The sequence below is a fragment of the Zeugodacus cucurbitae genome, chromosome 2 (genome assembly GCF_028554725.1).
Source record: "Zeugodacus cucurbitae isolate PBARC_wt_2022May chromosome 2, idZeuCucr1.2, whole genome shotgun sequence".
Lineage (NCBI taxonomy): Eukaryota > Metazoa > Arthropoda > Insecta > Diptera > Tephritidae > Zeugodacus > Zeugodacus cucurbitae.
The window spans coordinates 11451199-11471362 of NC_071667.1; the positions used below are offsets into that span (position 1 = coordinate 11451199).

The following is a 20164-nucleotide window of genomic DNA, read 5'->3' on the forward strand; positions in this document are numbered from 1 at the left end:
GATTTTACTCATTTTCGAAAGCAACCTTCCTATGGTGCCAAGAAATAAGTGTGTCAAGTTTCATCAAGATATCTTAATTTTTACTCAAGTTACAGCTTGCACAGACGGACGGACGGACAGACAGACATTCGGATTTGAACTCTACTCTTCACCCTGATCACTTTGATATATAACTATAACCCTATATCTAACTCGTTCAGTTTTGGGTGTTACAAACAACCGTTATGTGAACAAAACTGTAATACTCTCTTTAGCAACTTTGTTGCAAGAGTATAAAAATTCTGATCCCGCATAGATCACATTTATGTACTTGTATGTACATTTACATATACACACTCCCCATATTATGTACTTACATATATTTAACACACTGTCTGTTGAAATTTGTTTTTTAACTGCCACCAGCTCATTTTTATGCGCACAAAGTGATGCCATCTTTGTTCAACTTTTTATTTATGTGTTTAACCTTAACTGCAGCTGTGACAGCGACTACGTAATCTCCACTTTTCCACTTACATAATATATATCTGTTGGATACAACATACATATTTGTCTGCAGTGTTTACAGTCTGATATATTTCGCCAAGAATTTTTCGGCATTTATATAGCCCTCTGACGAATTCTCAGAAGCATAAGCAGAAAAAAGAAAAATAAATACAAAATGTTATGAATTTAAAACGCACAAATGCTTTACAAATTCTGCTATGACATATGTACACACACATTTTATATGTTACCTTGCCTTCATGCCTTCACTGCCTTAAAAGCACAAATATATATGTACGAGTATATATGGATTATAATGCGTGTGCTTTTGAGCAATTCGGCTAAGTTCATTAAAAATTGACAAATAGGCTCAACAGGAGGTGCACTTAGCGCAACTGATGGGGCGTAAGAAGTCAACGTGCCGACTCACAGGTGCGTAGCTTTGCGACTATGTGAGGTAGTATGGTCTAATTTATGTATGTATTATGCATGACAGATTAAGAGTATACCCAACAGTGAAAATTGGTGTTTTAATAATAATAATTTGGAGCTCAGACATTCGTTAGACACTTGACTGAGCATGTGTAATCCTCTACAATCGAGGGTCTACACTAGGGCTCTTAAAATTATTCGAATAACCCGTATCATTGCGACTAATCGAATTCTCATTCTACTACGATTATTCGAATAGTTGTTCTGCTGTGACTATTCGAATTGTTGCTCTGCTGCAAGTTTTTGAATAAATGTAAATTGTTTGAAATCCGAGTAGCCTTTGATTTTTGTTTGTTTTTATATGTGAAAATGTCAATTGTGAGCATTTTTCGTGAGTGTCACTTTTTTCAATAAAAATATAAATTTTATGAACTTTCACTATTCGAATAGTCGACAACGAACGGTTAACCTAATAGTCGAAAATGAGCGGTTAATCGAATAGTCGACAACTTACGACTATCCGGATACTGCAGACCGCATATTATTATTCGAATAATGCCCGATCCGGTTAATTCGGTTAGTTGCTTAGTCGAATACCAAGAGCTCTTGTCTGCACATTTTTGTTTTGAATAGCTTTTTAGTGCGCTTTTTTATATTTTTAGATTTAGTTGATATCAAGTTTTGATCAATACGTCATAACTAACAACTTACAAATATTTGAAAAGAAGAGCTTTTAAAAGCAGAAAGCTTTCATTTTTAAAGTCCCAATTTAAGCTTTAGTGGAAAACTTTTAACTTGCTGAAGTCGCAAAATGTTTCATTGAATAGTATTTTTGACATAAATACTGTAATATGACTGTAACTGAAAAGCTCTCATCTGATATTCCAAAGGAAAGCTTTAACTTTTCTGAACTTGAGAAATACCTCTATGCGTTTTTTATATTTCTTTACGAAAAAATACCAGTACTGCAGTTAGTTAATATATATTTAGGTATCCGATTAAAATAAAATATTCATTCTCGACTTTAAAGCTTTGATAATTTTCGACTAGTCCTGGAGTAGTTCCATCTAAACCTGCATTCATTTCAATATTCTATATGGAAAACCTTGCTTCCTGCTTGAAATTTATTTATGTATTTCACCAATATGAAATCAACTGCCAACAACTCTGACTCGGCTATAAATGCTTTGACATCATTGGCCGAAGGTGCAGCATAAAATTTAATTAATTCGCAACTCAATGCGGCTTACCTTGACATATTCAATATAAATTCAAATTTTCCACATTAATATGTATTTATGCTCATAAATAAATCATACGCACGCACGCACGCAGATATATTTATCTGTAAACGAATATGAATGTGTACTATAATATGGCGAAAGGTGGTCAAAAAAGCTGGAAGAATAAAAAGAAAAACATATGAAATTAAATGTTGAATTTGTTAGAGCCCTTAAAACGTCCAAAAAGCTCCATAAAGCTTTAAAATTAAATAAATGTAAATATTTTGAAGCTTTATATACATTATAACTTCACTTTGCATTGAACTAATTACGCGAAGAAGAGGCTAAAAAAAACAACAGTCATAAAAACCTTTCTATAACTATTGACTCAATATGACCCAGAATGAGCGTCAGCACTTTATTGTCATGCATGATTTTTTGCCCTCCTCACACTTGTGAAATATAAATTATTGAGCCATATTTAATGGCAAAGAATGAAACTGGTCAAATGTACCGAATCATCGGTGCGCCGACAATGCCACAGTAATTATAATTCCGACATTGAAATTGATTAATTTCGACAATAAATGGTTGGTTAAAAACATGTACGACGCCATTGTGACTGCATCAGCGTATTCATTGTATTTATGGTTTTTGTTCAATCATGATTTTTATGGTGAAAATCTTTTTTATTTTTATTTTTGCCTGATTTTTGTATGCTTGAGCAGTGTACGTGTGTGCGTGCTTGTGCATGGCAGTGTGCGTTAACTGTCAGCAGCAGCCATCTTTTCGAATGGTCATTAAACGCATTTCTGCCGCCAGACAATGGCTCTCACTCGTGCAGTGCTGTTAGCTTGCCTTACTGAAAAAAATGCTGTGCTTTTTCTGAACTTTCAGCATTTTTGCTGCTGTCTCATCGTTGCGGACTGGTCGGACGAGTGAGGAGGTTGCCTATGTATTTTGCTTTGTTTGTGTACGTGTCTGATGATTGGTATTGACCAATGAATATTGCCGCTTTTTAGGCGTTCAAACGCTTGTGATCACTAAAAGGGTACAGCTGAAAGCTTAGTGCTTTTCGTTATACAGAGTTTGACTTAGTTTCAGTTTACTTTGGATATAAAAAAAAGTTGGAAATTGGAGACTATAGAAAAACTTTACAGGAAATATGAGAAATTAGTTTTTTGTTATGTTCCAAAAATCTTTGAAAAAGTTCATTTTGGCTATATTATCATTTGCACCCCTAAATGGCAACCCTGTTGAAGTATTATTTTATAAAAAAGAACCCATCAACAACCGTACGTATACAAGAGCAATAATCAATATGAAACAACTCGCTTCTCTTATACTTATATTAAACGATTTGTTATTCTTGTACGCACACATACTCACGCACACATTTCAGCAAATATTTGGTAAAAAGTGTCGCATACACTGCGTCCAATTAAAATGCCGTTTGTAACGTTGCAAATTCAAATGACTTTACGCTACACTCAACGTTTTAATTGGACTTTTTTGTGTGCGCGTCTCTTGGCCGCATTTCGCTTTGCGTTCGCCTCGCTTATGCATATGTATGTACATATGTACACTCTCATTTTTTGTTGTTGTAAAAGCATAAATGAAATGCATAATTTATTTGACTTATTGAGGACCGTGCAAAATTGCTATTTCTTCCTCATATACTTTTTAAGCTGGTTAAGTGGAATTTCAAAATTAAAAAACATGTTGTTTACATGCTTACATACATATATAGATACATATGTATATGCAATATGTTTTCAGAGTTCAATAAAATACTAAATGGACAATTTTGTATGCTATCTCAGTGCTTATTGGCAATATTTCACTGGAAGTTTAATGTATGGAAATCCAATCATATTATATTAAAAATAGCGTTCCATATCTAAATTTGAAATTATTGAGTTTTCTTTAGATTTCTTTTCAATCTTATGAAAATGCTTAGTGCTTTAGTAGATTTCTAATTCTAGAAAGAAATAATATATGATGTATTAGTATACAATTAATACTATGTAAAATTATTTAAACTAAATTATTTGATTTGGTTTCTTATAAGAGCAAAGCCATTAAACACAATACGACTAATTTGTTATACGATTTATTACAAATACACATGCTATTGCCTCGAACACAATATCCATTGATTGAGCATACAAATTAATTACAATATATTGTAAATGTAAATCGTTGTATTATGGCAATATTAAATGCATATGAATTCATGTGTATATATTCCGGTGCTTACAATAATAATTTTATAATGAAACCTTATTATTATTGAACATAGTAATTAGAGAATTATATTAGGCCTGTAAGTGGTGTATATGAGCCTGTGCAATTAAATATGGTTTTTGTGACCTACTAATTATGGTATCAACTAATAAATTTTTTGCTAATTAATGTTGTTTATAAATATAATTAGTATACATGTGAATACTCAATAGTAAAATATGTATTAAAATGAAATATTGCGCAATATACTATGGTAAATATTTAAAGAGTGAACGAATTTAGCGTATGTCCTTATTTTCATTCGAAACACTGTCATTCTTATAGCCTTTTCGCACTTCTAAATTAATTGATTAATTAAAGTTGTGTAACCAGCTATTGATAATCGATCAGCTGTTATAAATTTTTGCTTTTGCCTCTTCAAAAGAAGTAGGTAAGTTTCAACAGCTGATTGCTATTTTCCAGCAGTGACAACTACCGTCGAGCAGTATTACTTACAAATACGTTCTTTGTGGTAGAGTTGCATTTCATTTTCAACTCGATTAAAATTCGATCAATAATTAATGTAGAAAAGTTTGATTTTTAATTTGTATGGTAAGTCGATCTAAAACAGCGCATTAATCGAGCTAAGGCCGTTTAATTGATCAGTTAGCTGCTGTGTGAAAAGGCTATTAGCATACTTTTTTGGCTGTTTTTGATTGCTAGCAATTTATGTAATTAAACTAGGTAGTTCAGTGCCGCATGTATTTCGATTAATCTCACTTAACTAATGATTATCCAAATTCACAATTAGCAATCAATTTTAAAATGTGATTTGCCGAGTTTAGCAACAAAGAATTTTAAAGCCTAATTGTAAGCGAAATCGCTTCTATTGAAACACTTTGCCTATTTAACTATGCATTTATTTATGGCAAATCATTACATTCACTCTTTTTTGTTTTCCATAATCAATCCAAAATCATAAATTCATTGAAGTCAAAGATTGATTGATAAAATCAATAAAGAACGGTGCATAGAATAAAAATACATGAAGAATCAAAGTGGAATATTCTAATCTCAAACATTTTATATAAAGTTAAAATTACTCTTATTTTTTTATTAAATAAAATTTAATACATGCAAATTAGGAAAAAATTCACTGTGCGACTTTTTTGCCTTAATAACCACCATAAAGCTAATTGCCAAGTCATTACAAAACCTGCACAGAATGTGCTGTGAGCTCATAGAAGTTGAGTCAATTTTTACTGCTTGTCAGCCGGAAAGTATTTTCAAAGTGTCATTCTTCTTCACTTCCGATGCCATAAATTAATTTTCACAAACAGTTAAGTGTATGTATGTCGGTAGTCATGCATCTATGGAGATTTGAAATTGCGCTTTTGCGCCTGTATTAGTAGACCGCCTCTGGATGTGGGTATATATTTTAACGCTTGCTGAAAATTGCCACGACAAAGTGTTATTTGCGGCAAGGCATGGTATTGACAGCGCCTCGCGGCTGCCAGTTTGATGGATGCTTGCAATTTTTGGTTTTGAGTAACACAATTAAAAAGTCACAAAGTTGTTAGAGGCGTCATTACAGCAACGAATACAAACAACTAATGTTACTTGAATGGCATTTTTCAGCTGAAACTTTTTTACATACATTTTAACTTACACTGTTTCATTTGCTTTTCATTTCGCATTTCAGTACCCCTCCATGCCGAAGTTGTCGATTTGACTCCACAATATAACGCTTCTCCCTCCGTCTTAATCAGTAGTAGCAGCAGCAGCAGCAGCAGCAGCATCAGCAGCGGCGTCACAGTGGGTGTCACATCCGCGGCGACAGTGGCTGCATTCGTAGAGCCCTACTTGGAGGGTTATGCCTCAACAAATGTAACAGCGCAGATTGGTACGCACGCGTATTTGCCGTGTCGGGTAAGTGTTGAAGTTGGAAAAAAGGCAATTAGAAATGAAAGAAGGGTTTATAACTTGGTTGCTCATACACCAGGGTGGGGTCAGCGCTGTGCGTGTCACAGCGTTGCCTTGCGGGCGTAAAAGAAATTCCTCACTACGCATCATTAGATTTACACTATCTACATTTTTCCTTTTCATTTCTTCCTTTTCATTGAATTTTTATTATTTATATTTTACTGGCCAGTATTTGCTGTCTCTTGTGCCACCTCGCCTCAGCTATTTAGCTAGTGTATTTACTTGATTTTCTATTGCAGCGTCTTTCGTTTCACCTTTTCTTATATTTAGCTATGCTTTGTTCTTGTATTCGTTTTGTATTTGCGTTTGTTGCGTGCCTAGTTGACTGAGTATTTATTTACACTGTAAAGAGCAATAAATTTATATATACACATATATACTTATGTATGTGGGGATGTGGCAGTTGCTGCCTCTAGTTATTTATAACTACCAATATATTTCATGTTAGAGGACAGTTCAAGTATGATGCTAGCCTAAATGGTTGCTTGGCAAATTTAGTTTTATGCGCACTTACGGCAGTAGGTGTGTGACAATTGCTTTTTGTCTTTCACTGACGTCAATCAAGTCTCCACGATTGACAGGATAAATATATCTATATTTATTTCCAGAACTACGAAATGGCCGTTAGAGATGTATTTGTATAGAGTAGCAGATATTAGGTTAAAGGCAGAGACAAAAAAAAAATAAAATATATTCTTCGATTAAAAAAGAGAAGCCCTAGCTAAATAATTGTCTTACGTTGACGTCAGATGCCGATGTCTACACTTCATATCTCTCGATCGTTTAAGGAAGTTGCACTGTCTAAGTCTCCACCCTCTCCGTATTAGTCAAAAACATACTTTGACTAATAAGACACAAAAACGTAGCGCACATGCGTTTTTGTCTTGTCTTGTTCAGTGTGGCTTGTCGTATATGCTAAACGATAGCCAAGCGATGTTATCGTATCAGACAGGAAAAGACATCTTGACAAATCCGGTATCGGTATTCCCACAGTCTTTGAGTAAATTTTCCTTTTTCTGCAGCTAAATATATCACGAGTTTAATAAAAATCGTTTTGTGTCACTACATCATCATTTTATATGCATATGCTTACTAAATTTAAGAGGTACATGCATACTCAACTATTACAGAGTAATATTAATTATTTTATCGAAATTAATTATAATTATAAATTGAGAATCTGATCGCAATCGTTCTTTCTAATTTTCCTATCGACATTCATTTTGCTTTAATAAACTGAAACCAAAAATAATTGAACAGTGAAAAAAATTAAAATGTAATTCAACACTCAGACGCAATAAATATTTTTAATTGATGGCTGTGATATTTTTGTAAACCGACAAGCACATCACACCTTTTCACCATTGGCCATCTTAAATTACCATAGGAGTTTAAAATTACGAGTATAAATTAAAAGCATGTGCTTAGCTTATAATTAGAAGCAAGGTCAAGGTGATTATTATAATATGCCACCCCAAAGTATAGTAAATTTAGTAAATCATGATAAGAATCACTTGCGGGCAGTTAAATGGTAAAGCAAAATTAAAGGAAGTATTTATATATGTATATATATATTTGGCGTAGAAACCGCTTAAGCGATTATAGCCGAATCTACCACAGGGCGCACTCGTTCCTCCTTTTTACTTTTGGCGCCAACTAGAAACACCACGTGAAGCCAGGTCACTTTGCACTTGGTTTTTGCACCGGAGTGGAGGTCGTCCACTTCCGCGGCTTTCTCCAGCGGGTACTGCATCGAACACTTTCAGAGCTGGAGTGTTTTCATCCATTCGTACAACATGACCTAGCCAGCGTAACCGCTGTGTTTTTATTCGCTGAACTATGTCAATGTCGTCGTATAAATCGTACAGCTCATCGTTCCATCGTCTGCGGTATGAGCCGTTGCTAATGTTCAGAGGACCATAAATCTTACGCAAAATTTTCCTCTCGAAAACTCCTAGTGTCGCCTCATCGGAAGTTGTCATCGTCCACGCTTCGGCGCCATACATCAGGACGGGAATAATGAGCGACTTATAGAGTTTGATTTTTTTTCGTCGAGAGAGGACTTTACTTTGCAATTGCCTACTCAGTCCAAAGTAACACCTGTTGGCAAGAGTGATTCTGCTTTGGATTTCAAGGCTGTCATTGTTGGTGTTGTTAACGCTGGTTCCCAAGTAGACGAAACTATCTACTACTTCAAAGGACGTGTTGTGGTCTTTGGCAACGTTGCGAGGTAGGCAGTATGTTTTCTCTCAGAGAGCAGGAGTTCAAGTCGAGTAGAAAATCGCTCGGCTGTCGGTTATGATTGCAGCTTTTCGACGTCGAACCTTCCTTGTGTTTGTTGACGGGCATTCTTTGCTGCACAGAGACGGGTGCGTATCTTTGCTGCTACTAGATAATGGTCCGAGTCAATATTTGGTCCTCGGAGCGTACGCACGTCTAAAACACTGGAGACATGTCTTCCGTCTATCACAACGTGATCGATTTGATTGCGCGTGTTTCGATCAGGGGACAGCCATGTTGTTTGATGAATTTTCTTGTGCTGGAATCTGGTACTACAGACAACCATATTTCGGGCCCCAGCGAAGTCGATCAGCCTCAGGCCATTTGGCGATGTTTCGTCATGGAGGCTGAATTTTCCAAGACACCTTCTTTACCCACCCTGGCGTTAAAATCGCCAAGCACGATTTTGACATCGTGGCGGGGGCAGCGCTCATAGATACGTTCTAGGCGCTAATAGAAAGCATCTTTGGTCACATCGTCCTTCTCTTCCGTTGGGGCGTGGACGCAAATCAGCGATAAGTTAAAGAACCTCGCTTTGATGCGGATTGTGGCAAGACGTTCATCCACCGGGGTGAATGCCAGGACTCGGCGACGGAGTCTCTCTCCCACCTATCCAACACCAAATTTGCGCTCCTTTATATGGCCGTTGTAGTAGATGTCACAAGGACCCACCTTCGTCCGTACTTGTCCCGTCCATCGCACTTCTTGGACGGTGGTGATGTCAGCCTTGAGTCGTATGAGGACATCAACCAGCTGGGCAGAGGCACCTTCCCAATTAAGGGTCCGGACATTCCAGGTGCATGCCCTTATATCATTATCCTTAAAACGTTTGCAGGGGTCGTCATCAAAAGGGGGGTATCTCATACGAGGCTTTCATAGATTTTTCATTGGTACTTCGTTTTTATGTGGTGGGTCCCAAGCCCCACGCACAACCGCATAAGCGGGCTTCGCCTTCTCACTTTAGCTCGCCTTCAAACGGATGTCTGTTGGCTACCCAGGGGATACTTGGTCTAAAACCGGAAGTCGTGAGCTGCTTGAGTCATATGTAAAAGAATCGTTCCTGGCCACTCCCAAGTGAATGGCAATCAGAAACTTTCCTCACTTGCGTGAACTTCTACATATGACCCCATCCACCCTATTTACTTCGAATGAAACTAGTTGTACCCTAGGCATGTACATATTATTTTCAAGCACAAACTGTAAAATTTTATCACAATCTCTTAACCAAAAAAATTCTGAAAGTCAACTAAAAAATATAAAATCTCTTATATCACAACTTAAGTATCACGTTGCATTACTCACGCTAGTATGACGTCACTAATTCAACAACTCCACTTAGCGCTGAAATGCCGCTATATTTCATATTTAATTTACCAGCCAAATTCGTTATAAGTACATGCCGTGGGTATAAAAATGATTTACCGTTAAAAAAAACTGAAGCTCAAAATCACGAAAATGGAAGCTTAAGTGTCATTTGGTTGCTGTTAAAAAATAATGAAATACCCAACTAAGTTTAGCGTAGCTGTAGAGGGAATAAAAAAGAAAAAAAAAACAATATTTTTGTGGCTAACGAGATTGTTGCAAAGCACAAGCCGATGAGAGTAAAGGTGAAACGAGAGGTAAAAACAAAAAATGGTATATGTTGCTGTGGCATCGTAGACAGGCCAAACAAATTTAATTAGGCAGAAGTGGCCTTCACGGTAGCGCTGTGATGATGATGATGCCAAAGCGTATGCCACTGAGAATGAAAGTGAGAGTGCTTGTTGTTGTAGTGTAGCGTAGAAAATTAATAATACTACGTTTAAGCGCTCGGATTACCTGATGATGAGTTTCATAATTATAAAAGATTATTGCAGAGTATTAACGGCATAAAGTCAACAGCGCTGCTTACAAATATATATAAATATAGTGCGAGAACAAAAACTAAATTTGTGTGAAATATTATTCTCGCGCCAAAAAATAATATTTTCCGGGAAATATATTTGAAGCTTTGATTGCTTTAATTATAAGCGAAAATGAATAGCAGAGCTTTCATAATGTCACATAATGATCCGGCCATTGATTTCCGACGTTGATTTTAATTTATTTTATTAAATTTTTTGTTGACGACTTGCAAACATAAAATTTAGTTGTTGGTATTTAAATGAATTAATTTCACGACTTTCGATATTTAGAGATGAAAGCTCTTTGACTTCAAAGCATTAGCCAAAGCTTTCAACGTCATACAAGATTTTACAAAACTCCATAGGACCACAGTCTTTGAAAACTATTCGTTATCACATTACTGCTCTCAAATCTTAACAATATTCAAATCACCATTCATGCTAGCGAACTATAGAATTTACGCTTCCAAGTATTCGCCCATTGAAAAGCGTCTCCTTTGTGTTCAAAAACTCATTTACATTTAACGCCAAATTCGGTTGTCTCTGGTGCCATCTGCTGCCATCTGCTGCTTGAACCCACAACGTTGTTAAATTTTGGGTGAATGGTTATTGGGCGAGCACGGAGACGTCGACTTAATTAATGAAATTTGTAGCTGCTAACGGCTGCTACCTCCAGTTGCTAACAATATTTCCCATTCACTACTGTCATTCGTATATAAAGTTCAGTGTAGCAGGTGATTTGCATATCCTTTTGTTCGCGTAATTGGAGTGTCGCATCGCGCAACTACAAATACAAACACACACACTTACACTGCACACATACAATAGAGTTGGTAGATAAATATGTATGTACGTACAACTGTACTGAACTGTACGTGCAAACAACCTGGGAATTTATTTTAATGGCGGCATCCCTTTCTTTTTTGATGGTATTAGTGAAATCGATTCGATTTTCGAAAAGTTCTTAATTAAAAACATGCGTTTCAATTTGTCGAAATTTCAATTTGTTTAAATTCATCTGACAAGCAGCAGCAGTTATTATCATAGCGATGGTGTTTGCAGCGGGGTCAAGCAGAAAGTGCCAAATTTATATTTGAATAGCATAGACGAAATGTGAAGGCAGCGGGTGACAGGGTGTTTGTGTAGCAGTGATTTAATGTGCTGTAATGTTGAAAAGTAAATGATTTCGTTAATTGGATTTTATTCATGTGAATTTGAATGAGATTTTCGAAATTAGTTGAATATTACAAGGGAATAATTTGGTCTATTTTATGGCATTATCTAATATGAAAATTCTAAAAATGTTTGGAGCTGTATTTGTGTATAAAAAAATTTGGATTGAGTTATAGAAAACGTAAAAAATTAAAGAATATACATTTTAAAGCAAAAGGTTGTGGCTGGCATTTGAGATCATGATAGGCACAAAGGATAGTGTTTATTTTGGTTTGTCGAGAAAATACTGTAATACTAAATGTGCTACTCTAGTGGTGCTTGTCGGACAAATTGGTCTTACATATGTTTTCCAGATCACGCAGTCTCCAGGAGAAAACTTTAGTACCAATACAAAAACATGAAAAATTCTATATTAAATAACAGTAACTGAAAATTCTACGAAAATGCCGCTTGAAGAACAACAAAGCGGCGGGGCCGATGGATTGCCTGCTGAGCTATTCAAATACGGCGGCGAAGAGCTGATAAGGTGCATGCATCAGCTTCTATGTGGAATATGGTGGAAAGAAGGCATGCTTGACGATTGGAATCTCAGTGTGCTCTGCCCAATCCATAAAAAGGGAGACCCCACAATCCGCGCCAATTACCGTGGTATAAATCTCCTCAACATTGCTTATAAGGTTCTATCGAGAGTACTGTGTGAAAAAACTGATTGGACTTTATCAGTATGGCTTTAGACCTGGAAAATCTACAACTGACCAGATTTTCACCATGCCCCAAATCTTGGAAAAGACCCGTGAAAAGAGAATCGACACATACCATCTCTTTGTCGATTTTCAAGCTGCTTTCGACAGCACGAAAATGAGCTGCCTTTATGCCGCGATGTCTGAATTTCGTATCCCTGCAATACTAAAGTGGCTGTGTAAGATAATAATGTCAACCTCGAAATCCAACGCAGAATCACTCATGCCAACAGGTGCTACTATGGACTGAGTAGGCAATTGAAAAGTAAAGTCCTCTCTCGATGAACAAAAACAAAACTCTACAAGTCCCTCATCATTCCCGTCCTACTTTATGGTGCAGAAGCGTGGACGATGAAGAGAAATTATTTTATTAATAAATACGCAAATACAATGGAAACCAAAGTTACTTATACTTTGCACTTCCAGGGCACAGTTCTCGAACTCTCCATGTTTTAATACAACAAAAACTCTACTTTAATGTCATTTAACTATTAAAAATGCAACTGTTAAATTGCTACTGCGCCACACTGTGATTAGCCTAATGTGATGTGTAACAAAGAATAGCCCTAAATAGTTTAGCGCTCAACATTTCCAATTTAAAAGCCATCATTTGTGCTATTGTATAATTCGAATCGGAGCAGTTAAAATGGTGGCCTCATTCTACGCATACAAATCCACATCAATTAAGCCAATTTTCGAATGCGGTATTGTTTGCCGTAACAGTTTGTTGGTACAAGCCTTGCTACACACGCCCAGCACTATCTGTGCCGACATTGAATATTCATTCGTTCACGTTAGAATAGGCTAATTTCGATTAGTATTATCCAAATTAACAATTTTAGCCACTTTTGCAGCCGCTAATTAGACAAAGTGATTACAATGGCAAGTGATTCGCTGGCAGCGGTGAACGCACAAACAACACAGAAACCAGGCAGTTGCCACTAGCTCACTGCCACGGTTGTGTACACTTACATGAATATGAATATGCATGTGTCTGCGTGAGAGTGCGTTGTGTAGCTGTTGCAACAACAATTAGGCATATTTAATTGAAGGCTTAATATGAATAGGAGCATTCAGCCTACATTCAAACGGCTTATGGTCGGGTTGTACGAGAGTTTGTAGTGGGTATAACTTCCATGCAGAGGCAGTGATTGTTTAATTGCATAGTGAGTTTAGAAAATGCATATCTGTAGCTCTTGTTCGGAATTTAAATTTTGTGTGCTATTGCAAGCGTTCGTTACCCACTTGTGCCTTTCTATGATGCATTGTTGGTGAATATGAAACCTACTGGAAATTCAGCACAATCATCAATGAGAAATACAATAGTGAGTGGCTCGTCATACATATATACACAGGTCATTCGCATACAACCTGTATAAATAATTCACATTCATATAGCCGGATAAAAAATGATAAACTAACGGTTAAATAGAGTTTCCGAAAATGTCTATGAAAACATTTTATATGTAGAAAATATAACATGTAGAATTTCGGGTTAGAAAATATTTTTTTTTTTTTGAATTTATATAACATGTTAATTTTCGAAATAATTCACCAATCACATGATAAAAGTGCCGACAAAAGATGGAATTTAGTTTTAGATACCGATATTACAGATGGCGCGTTCTACTTATTTTGTATTTCTGCCCTCTCTTTTTTTCTTCCTCACATCACTCACGCTCTCTAACACTGAAATTATATGCTATCACCTTCCTAACTATTGTGAAATTTTAGAAAATGATCTAAAATATCCTGTTTATATATATTGGTTGGCAAATATCTTTTGCCTTCTTATTTGCGAAGAACTCGGACAGCCACTTTTCACAAGCCTCTTTTGAGCTCAATTTTGTTCCACCAAGGGCGTTCGCCATGGACAGGAACAGGTGGTAATCACTTGGCGCTATGTCCGGGTTATACGGTGGATGCAATAAAACCTCCCATCCGAGCTGCCGTAGCTTCTGACGAGTCATTAACGAAGTGTGTGGCCAGGCGTTGTCCTTTAAGCCTTCCTGTTGGCTGGACACTTCTGGTCGATCGCCTGCTTCAAGCGGTCCAGTTCTTCGCAGTAGATGGTAGAATTAAGTGTCTGACCATATGGGAGCAGCTCATAGTGGATGATTCCGTTCCAATCCCACCAAACACACAGCAAAACCTTCCTGGCCGTCAATCCTGGCTTGGCTACTGTTTGGGACGATTCTCAGGCGTTGATTCGGTCCAGAAGTTTTTCTTTTGCGTTAAATCATGCGGCACCCAAACATCAAGTTTTTTGTGTATCCTGCCTTCTGCAGATGGTTTGGTGACTAACTCCCATCTCCTGGGCGATGTCACGAGATGCCACATACCGGTCTAGCACGATGTTTTCCATGATTTGATCGGTATTCGTTGTCACAGGTCTTACGGTTGGCTTATCGCATGCTGTCGTTTTCACCCGTTCTGAATCGTCGAAACCATTCCTCCGCAGTTCGAAGTGATAGAGTACCATCTCCCAAAACACCATTAATCTCACGGAAAGTTTCTCTAGCGGATTTCTCTTTAACGAAGGAAAAATTTAAAATAGCATGAATTTCGACGTTAGTGAACTCCATGTTGAACGCAATACCCAAATTAATCATGCATAGCGTCGTTTTGTAGGTTATGTCAAGACCTTTCAAAGATGTATAGCATTGCCAGATACGAGCTCTGTAGCGCTTTATTCATAGCCGCGAAATTCAAAAGACAAAAAGGCGGAAGGGAGATATTTGCCAACCTAATATATAGTTTATCTTAACTAACTATATATAATGAAGCAAATGTGTTAGACTAAAAAAATTAAAATTTTTTTCGCAAGAACATAATTCCTACAGGGTCTACTTCAAAGCGATGTTTTTGTGGTACACCCACTCGTGCTAGCGCATTTAACGCAATTTAAGCTTTTAATTACATTTTCCTGTTGGTTTACCTTACACTATTTTCCAAGTTTTGTTGTTGTATGCATTGCAAAGTGCGTTGCAAGTGTTTGCATTTAAATGGAGGCAAATGCTTAGAAGCGAGTGCAGTATTTAAAACTACATATGCTTTGCGTGACATTCGAAAACCCTTATACCGTTAAAGAGCACGACACTTGTATGCGTTGTTTACTCGCCATTGACATTTATGCAAATAAATATACAGTATTTTAATGACTTTTGCTCATTATAAGTGGGAATAAGGATTCAATTGTGAAATAATGACATGTAATTAGTGTTGTTGCCATATCTTGAACAATGCTTAATGCGCTTAATGGCACGAATAATCCGCTTTTTTGTATGTAAAATAATTTCAGCTCATTAATGTATATTTGATTGGTGTGATTATGTAATAACTACTTATATATATATATTTGGCGTAGGAACCGCTTTAAGCGATTATAGCCGAATCCACCAGAGCGCGCCACTCATTCCTCCTGTTTGCTTTTTGGCGCCAACTGGAAACACCAAGTGAAGCCAGGTCACTTTGCACTTGGTCTTTCCACCGGAGTGGAGGTCGTCCTCTTCCGCGGCTTCCTCCAGCGGGTACTGCATCGAATACTTTCAGAGCTGGAGTGTTTTCTTCCATCCGTACAACATGACCTAGCCAGCGTAGCCGCTGTCTTTTTATTCGCTGAACTATGTCAAAGTCGTCGTATAAATCGTACAGCTCATCGTTCCATCGTCTGCGGTATTCGCCGTTGCCAATGTTTAGAGGACCATAAATCTTGCGCAAAACCTTTCTCTCGAAAACCCCAAGAGTCGTCTCATCGGATGTTGTCATCGTCCACGCTTCAGCGCCATACATCAGGACGGGAATAATGAGCGACTTATAGAGTTTGATTTTGGTTCGTCGAGAGAGGACTTTACTTTTCAATTGCCTACTCAGTCCAAAGTAGCACCTGTTGGCAAGAGTGATTCTGCGTTGGGTTTCAAGGCTGACATTGTTAGTGTTGTTAATGCTGGTTCCCAGATAAACGAAATTATCTACAACTTCAAAGTTATGACTGTCAACAGTGACGTGGGAGCCAAGGCGAGATTGCGCTGACTGTTTGTTTGATGACAGGACATATTTCGTCTTGTCCTCATTGACCACCAGACCCATACGCTTCGCTTCTTTATCTAGTCTGGAAAACGCAGAACAAACGGCGCGGTTGTTGCTTCCGATGATATCAATATCATCGGCATACGCCAGGAGCTGTACACTCTTGTAGAAGATTGTACCCTCTCTATTTAGTTCTACAGCTCGTATTATTTTTTCCAGCAATAGATTGAAGAAGTCGCACAATAGTGAGTCACCCTGTCTGAAGCCTCGTTTGGTATCGAACGGCTCGGAGAGGTCCTTCCCGATCCTGACGGAGCTTTTGGTGTTGCTCAACGTCAGCTTACATAGCCGTATTAGTTTTGCACGGATACCAAATTCAGACATCGCGGCATAAAGGCAGCTCCTTTTCGTGCTATCGAAGGCAGCTTTAAAATCGATAAAAAGATGGTGAGTATCGATTCTTCTCTCTCGGGTCTTTTCCAAGATTTGGCGCATGGTGAATATCTGGTCCATTGTAGATTTTCCAGGTCTGAAGCCACACTGATAAGGTCCAATCAGTTTGTTGACGGTGGGCTTTAGTCTTTCACACAATACGCTCGACAAAACCTTATATGCGATATTGAGGAGACTTATACCACGGTAATTGGCGCAGAGTGTGGGGTCTCCCTTCTTATGGATTGGGCAGAGCACACTAAGATTCCAATCGTCAGGCATGCTTTCTTCCGACCATATTCTACAAAGAAGCTGATGCATGCACCTTATCAGTTCTTCGCCGCCGTATTTGAATAGCTCTGCCGGTAATCCATCGGCCCCCGCCGCTTTGTTGTTCTTCAAGCGGGTAATTGCTATTCGAATTTCTTCATGGTCGGGTAATGGAACATCTATTCCATCGTCATCGATTGGGGAATCGGGTTCGCCATCTCCTGGTGTTGTACTTTCACTGCCATTGAGCAGGTCGGAGAAGTGTTCCCTCCATAATCCCAGTATGCTCTGGACATCTGTTACCAGATTACCTCCTCGGTCCCTACATGATAATGCTCCGGTCTTGAAACCTTCTGTAAATCGCCTCATATTTTCATAAAATTTTCGAGCATTACCCATGTCGGCCAGCTTTTCAAGCTTTTCATACTCACGCATTTCGGCCTCCTTCTTTTTACGTCTGCAAATGCGTCTCGCTTCCCTCTTCAGTTCTCGATATCTATCCCACCCCGAACGTGTTGTGGCCGATCGCAACGTTGCGAGGTAGTCAGTCTGTTTTCTCTCCACTGCGGAACGACAACTCTCATCGTACCAACTGGTTTTTTGGCGTTGCCGGAGACCAATTGTTTCGGCTGCAGCGGTATACAATGAGTTTGAGATGCCGTTCCACAGCTCCCGTATATCGAGATGCTGATGAGTGCTCTCAGAGAGCAGGAGTGCAAGTCGAGTAGAAAATCGCTCGGCTGTCGGTTGTGATTGCAGCTTTTCGACGTCGAACCTTCCTTGCGTTTGTTGACGGGCGTTCTTTGCTGCACAGAGGCGAGTGCGTATCTTTGCTGCTACTAGATAATGGTCCGAGTCAATATTTGGTCCTCGGAGCGTACGCACATCAAAAACACTGGAGACATGTCGTCCGTCTATCACAACGTGATCGATTTGATTGCGCGTGTTTCGATCAGGGGACAGCCATGTTGCTTGATGAATTTTCTTGTGCTGGAATCTGGTACAACAGACAACCATATTTCGGGCCCCAGCGAAGTCGATCAGCCTCAGGCCGTTTGGCGATGTTTCGTCATGGAGGCTGAATTTTCCGACTGTTGTGCCAAAGACACCTTCCCACCCTGGCGTTAAAATCGGCAAGCACGATTTTGACATCGTGGCGGGGGCAGCGCTCATAGGTGCGTTCTAGGCGCTCATAGAAAGCATCTTTGGTCACATCGTCCTTCTCTTCCGTTGGGGCATGGACGCAAATCAGCGATATGTTGAAGAACCTCGCTTTGATGCGGATTGTGGCAAGACGTTCATCCACCGGGGTGAATGCCAGGACTCGGCGACGGAGTCTCTCTCCCACCTATCCAACACCAAATTTGCGCTCCTTTATATGGCCGCTGTAGTAGATGTCACAAGGACCCACCTTCGTCCGTCCTTGTCCCGTCCATCGTACTTCTTGGACGGTGGTGATGTCAGCCTTTAGTTGTATGAGGACATCAACCAGCTGGGCAGAGGCACCTTCCCAATTAAGGGTCTGGACATTCCAGGTGCATGCCCTTAAATCTTTATCCTTAAAACGTTTGCAGGGGTCGTCATCAAAAGAGCGGTGTCTCATCCGAGGCTCTGTGTTTGTTTTCATTGGGGAGATTTTTTTATGTGGTGGGTCCCAAGCCCTACGCACAACCGCATAAGCGGGCTTCGCCTTCCCACTGTAGCTCGCCTCCAAACGGATGTCTGTTAGCTACCCAGGGGATACTTGGTCTAAAACCGGAAGTCGTGAGCTGCTTGAGTCATATGCAAAAGAATCGTTCCTGGCCACTCCCAAGTGAATGGCAATCAGAAACTTTCCTCACTTGCATGAACTTCTACATATGACCCCATCCCCCATAACTACTTATATATATAATATACGGTATCGCACAATTTTCGCATGAAAAGCACGAAGTAAAAAGTTGTAACCTATCATTGTTGGTCATTTCATTGCGGCCTAAGGTCTACTACATACAGATAACAGTAAATCACTGTTACGCTCGTTGACAAATTATGTAAAATCCGAAACCAGTAATTTACTTCGACGTCAAATGTACAAAACAGGGATCAAAGTTCAGTTAAGCCAAAGGAGATTAACTTCAATGTAGGTTTATATGTATGGTTGTATAGGCATAGATGCCACAACGTACATATACAACATCAGATGAGGTGGAGAGCTGTTGTAAATTATGGGTTCGCTGGCAGCAAATAATGAATCGATACTAGGATAGGAGCGACGAAGCAAAGTAAATGCAGGGAATATTGCTGCTATTATTATTATTATTGTAGTTGTTATTGTTATTATTATTGCAGCTACTGCTGTTGATGTTGTTGTGTGTGTGAATTATAGCATATGCAACAGCACCTGCAATAATTTACAAGTAACACGCAATAACATAGAACTCTACAAGCTGGTACACCCACACAGCCATATACATGAACATATATACATACATATTAATATACACAGGTGTGGCTTACAATGGGTCGTTACATACATACATATGTGTGATTTCAGTCAACAGCTAGTTAATTGAGTATCCAGTGAACTCTCATGAAACCAACAGTCCATTAAAAACAATACAGTATATAAAATACATATACATATATGGTATGTGCAGAGTGGGCGTGTTTCATGAGAGCACGAAAATTATTTCGAAATTGCCTTTTTGTTAGTGTTAACGTATTGAGCATAAAACAATGCCTGCACTTTAATATTCGCACTGATGCCTAAGTAGTGTTTATATTTTAGTAAGAAATTTGTGTTAACTTTGAAAAGCGCATAAGTCGAATTTAGCAAAATATCATATGATGATTTAATAATAACTTTTATTTGATATCATGATTAGGATGCCGTCAAGGAGTAAAGTTGAGTAGGTTCAGTGTATTATTAACATCCGAAAAAGCATGCGTTCAAATTTAGACTTGGTCAAATTCTAAGTAAATTTTTTTCCAGGCAGTTATTCCTCATATAAAGTCATGCTGAAAT

General features: G+C 38.4%; 1 protein-coding gene across 1 annotated transcript in view; it reads left to right on the forward strand.

Annotated features, from left to right (window-relative positions):
* The window catches only part of LOC105212314 (zwei Ig domain protein zig-8), a 218403-nt gene that overhangs the window by 147969 nt on the left and 50270 nt on the right, over positions 1-20164 (forward strand). Inside the window, exon 3 of the mRNA XM_011184208.3 lies at positions 6070-6296. Within this exon, the coding sequence (XP_011182510.1) occupies positions 6070-6296 (227 nt within the window). The remainder of the gene's footprint in view (positions 1-6069; positions 6297-20164) is intronic.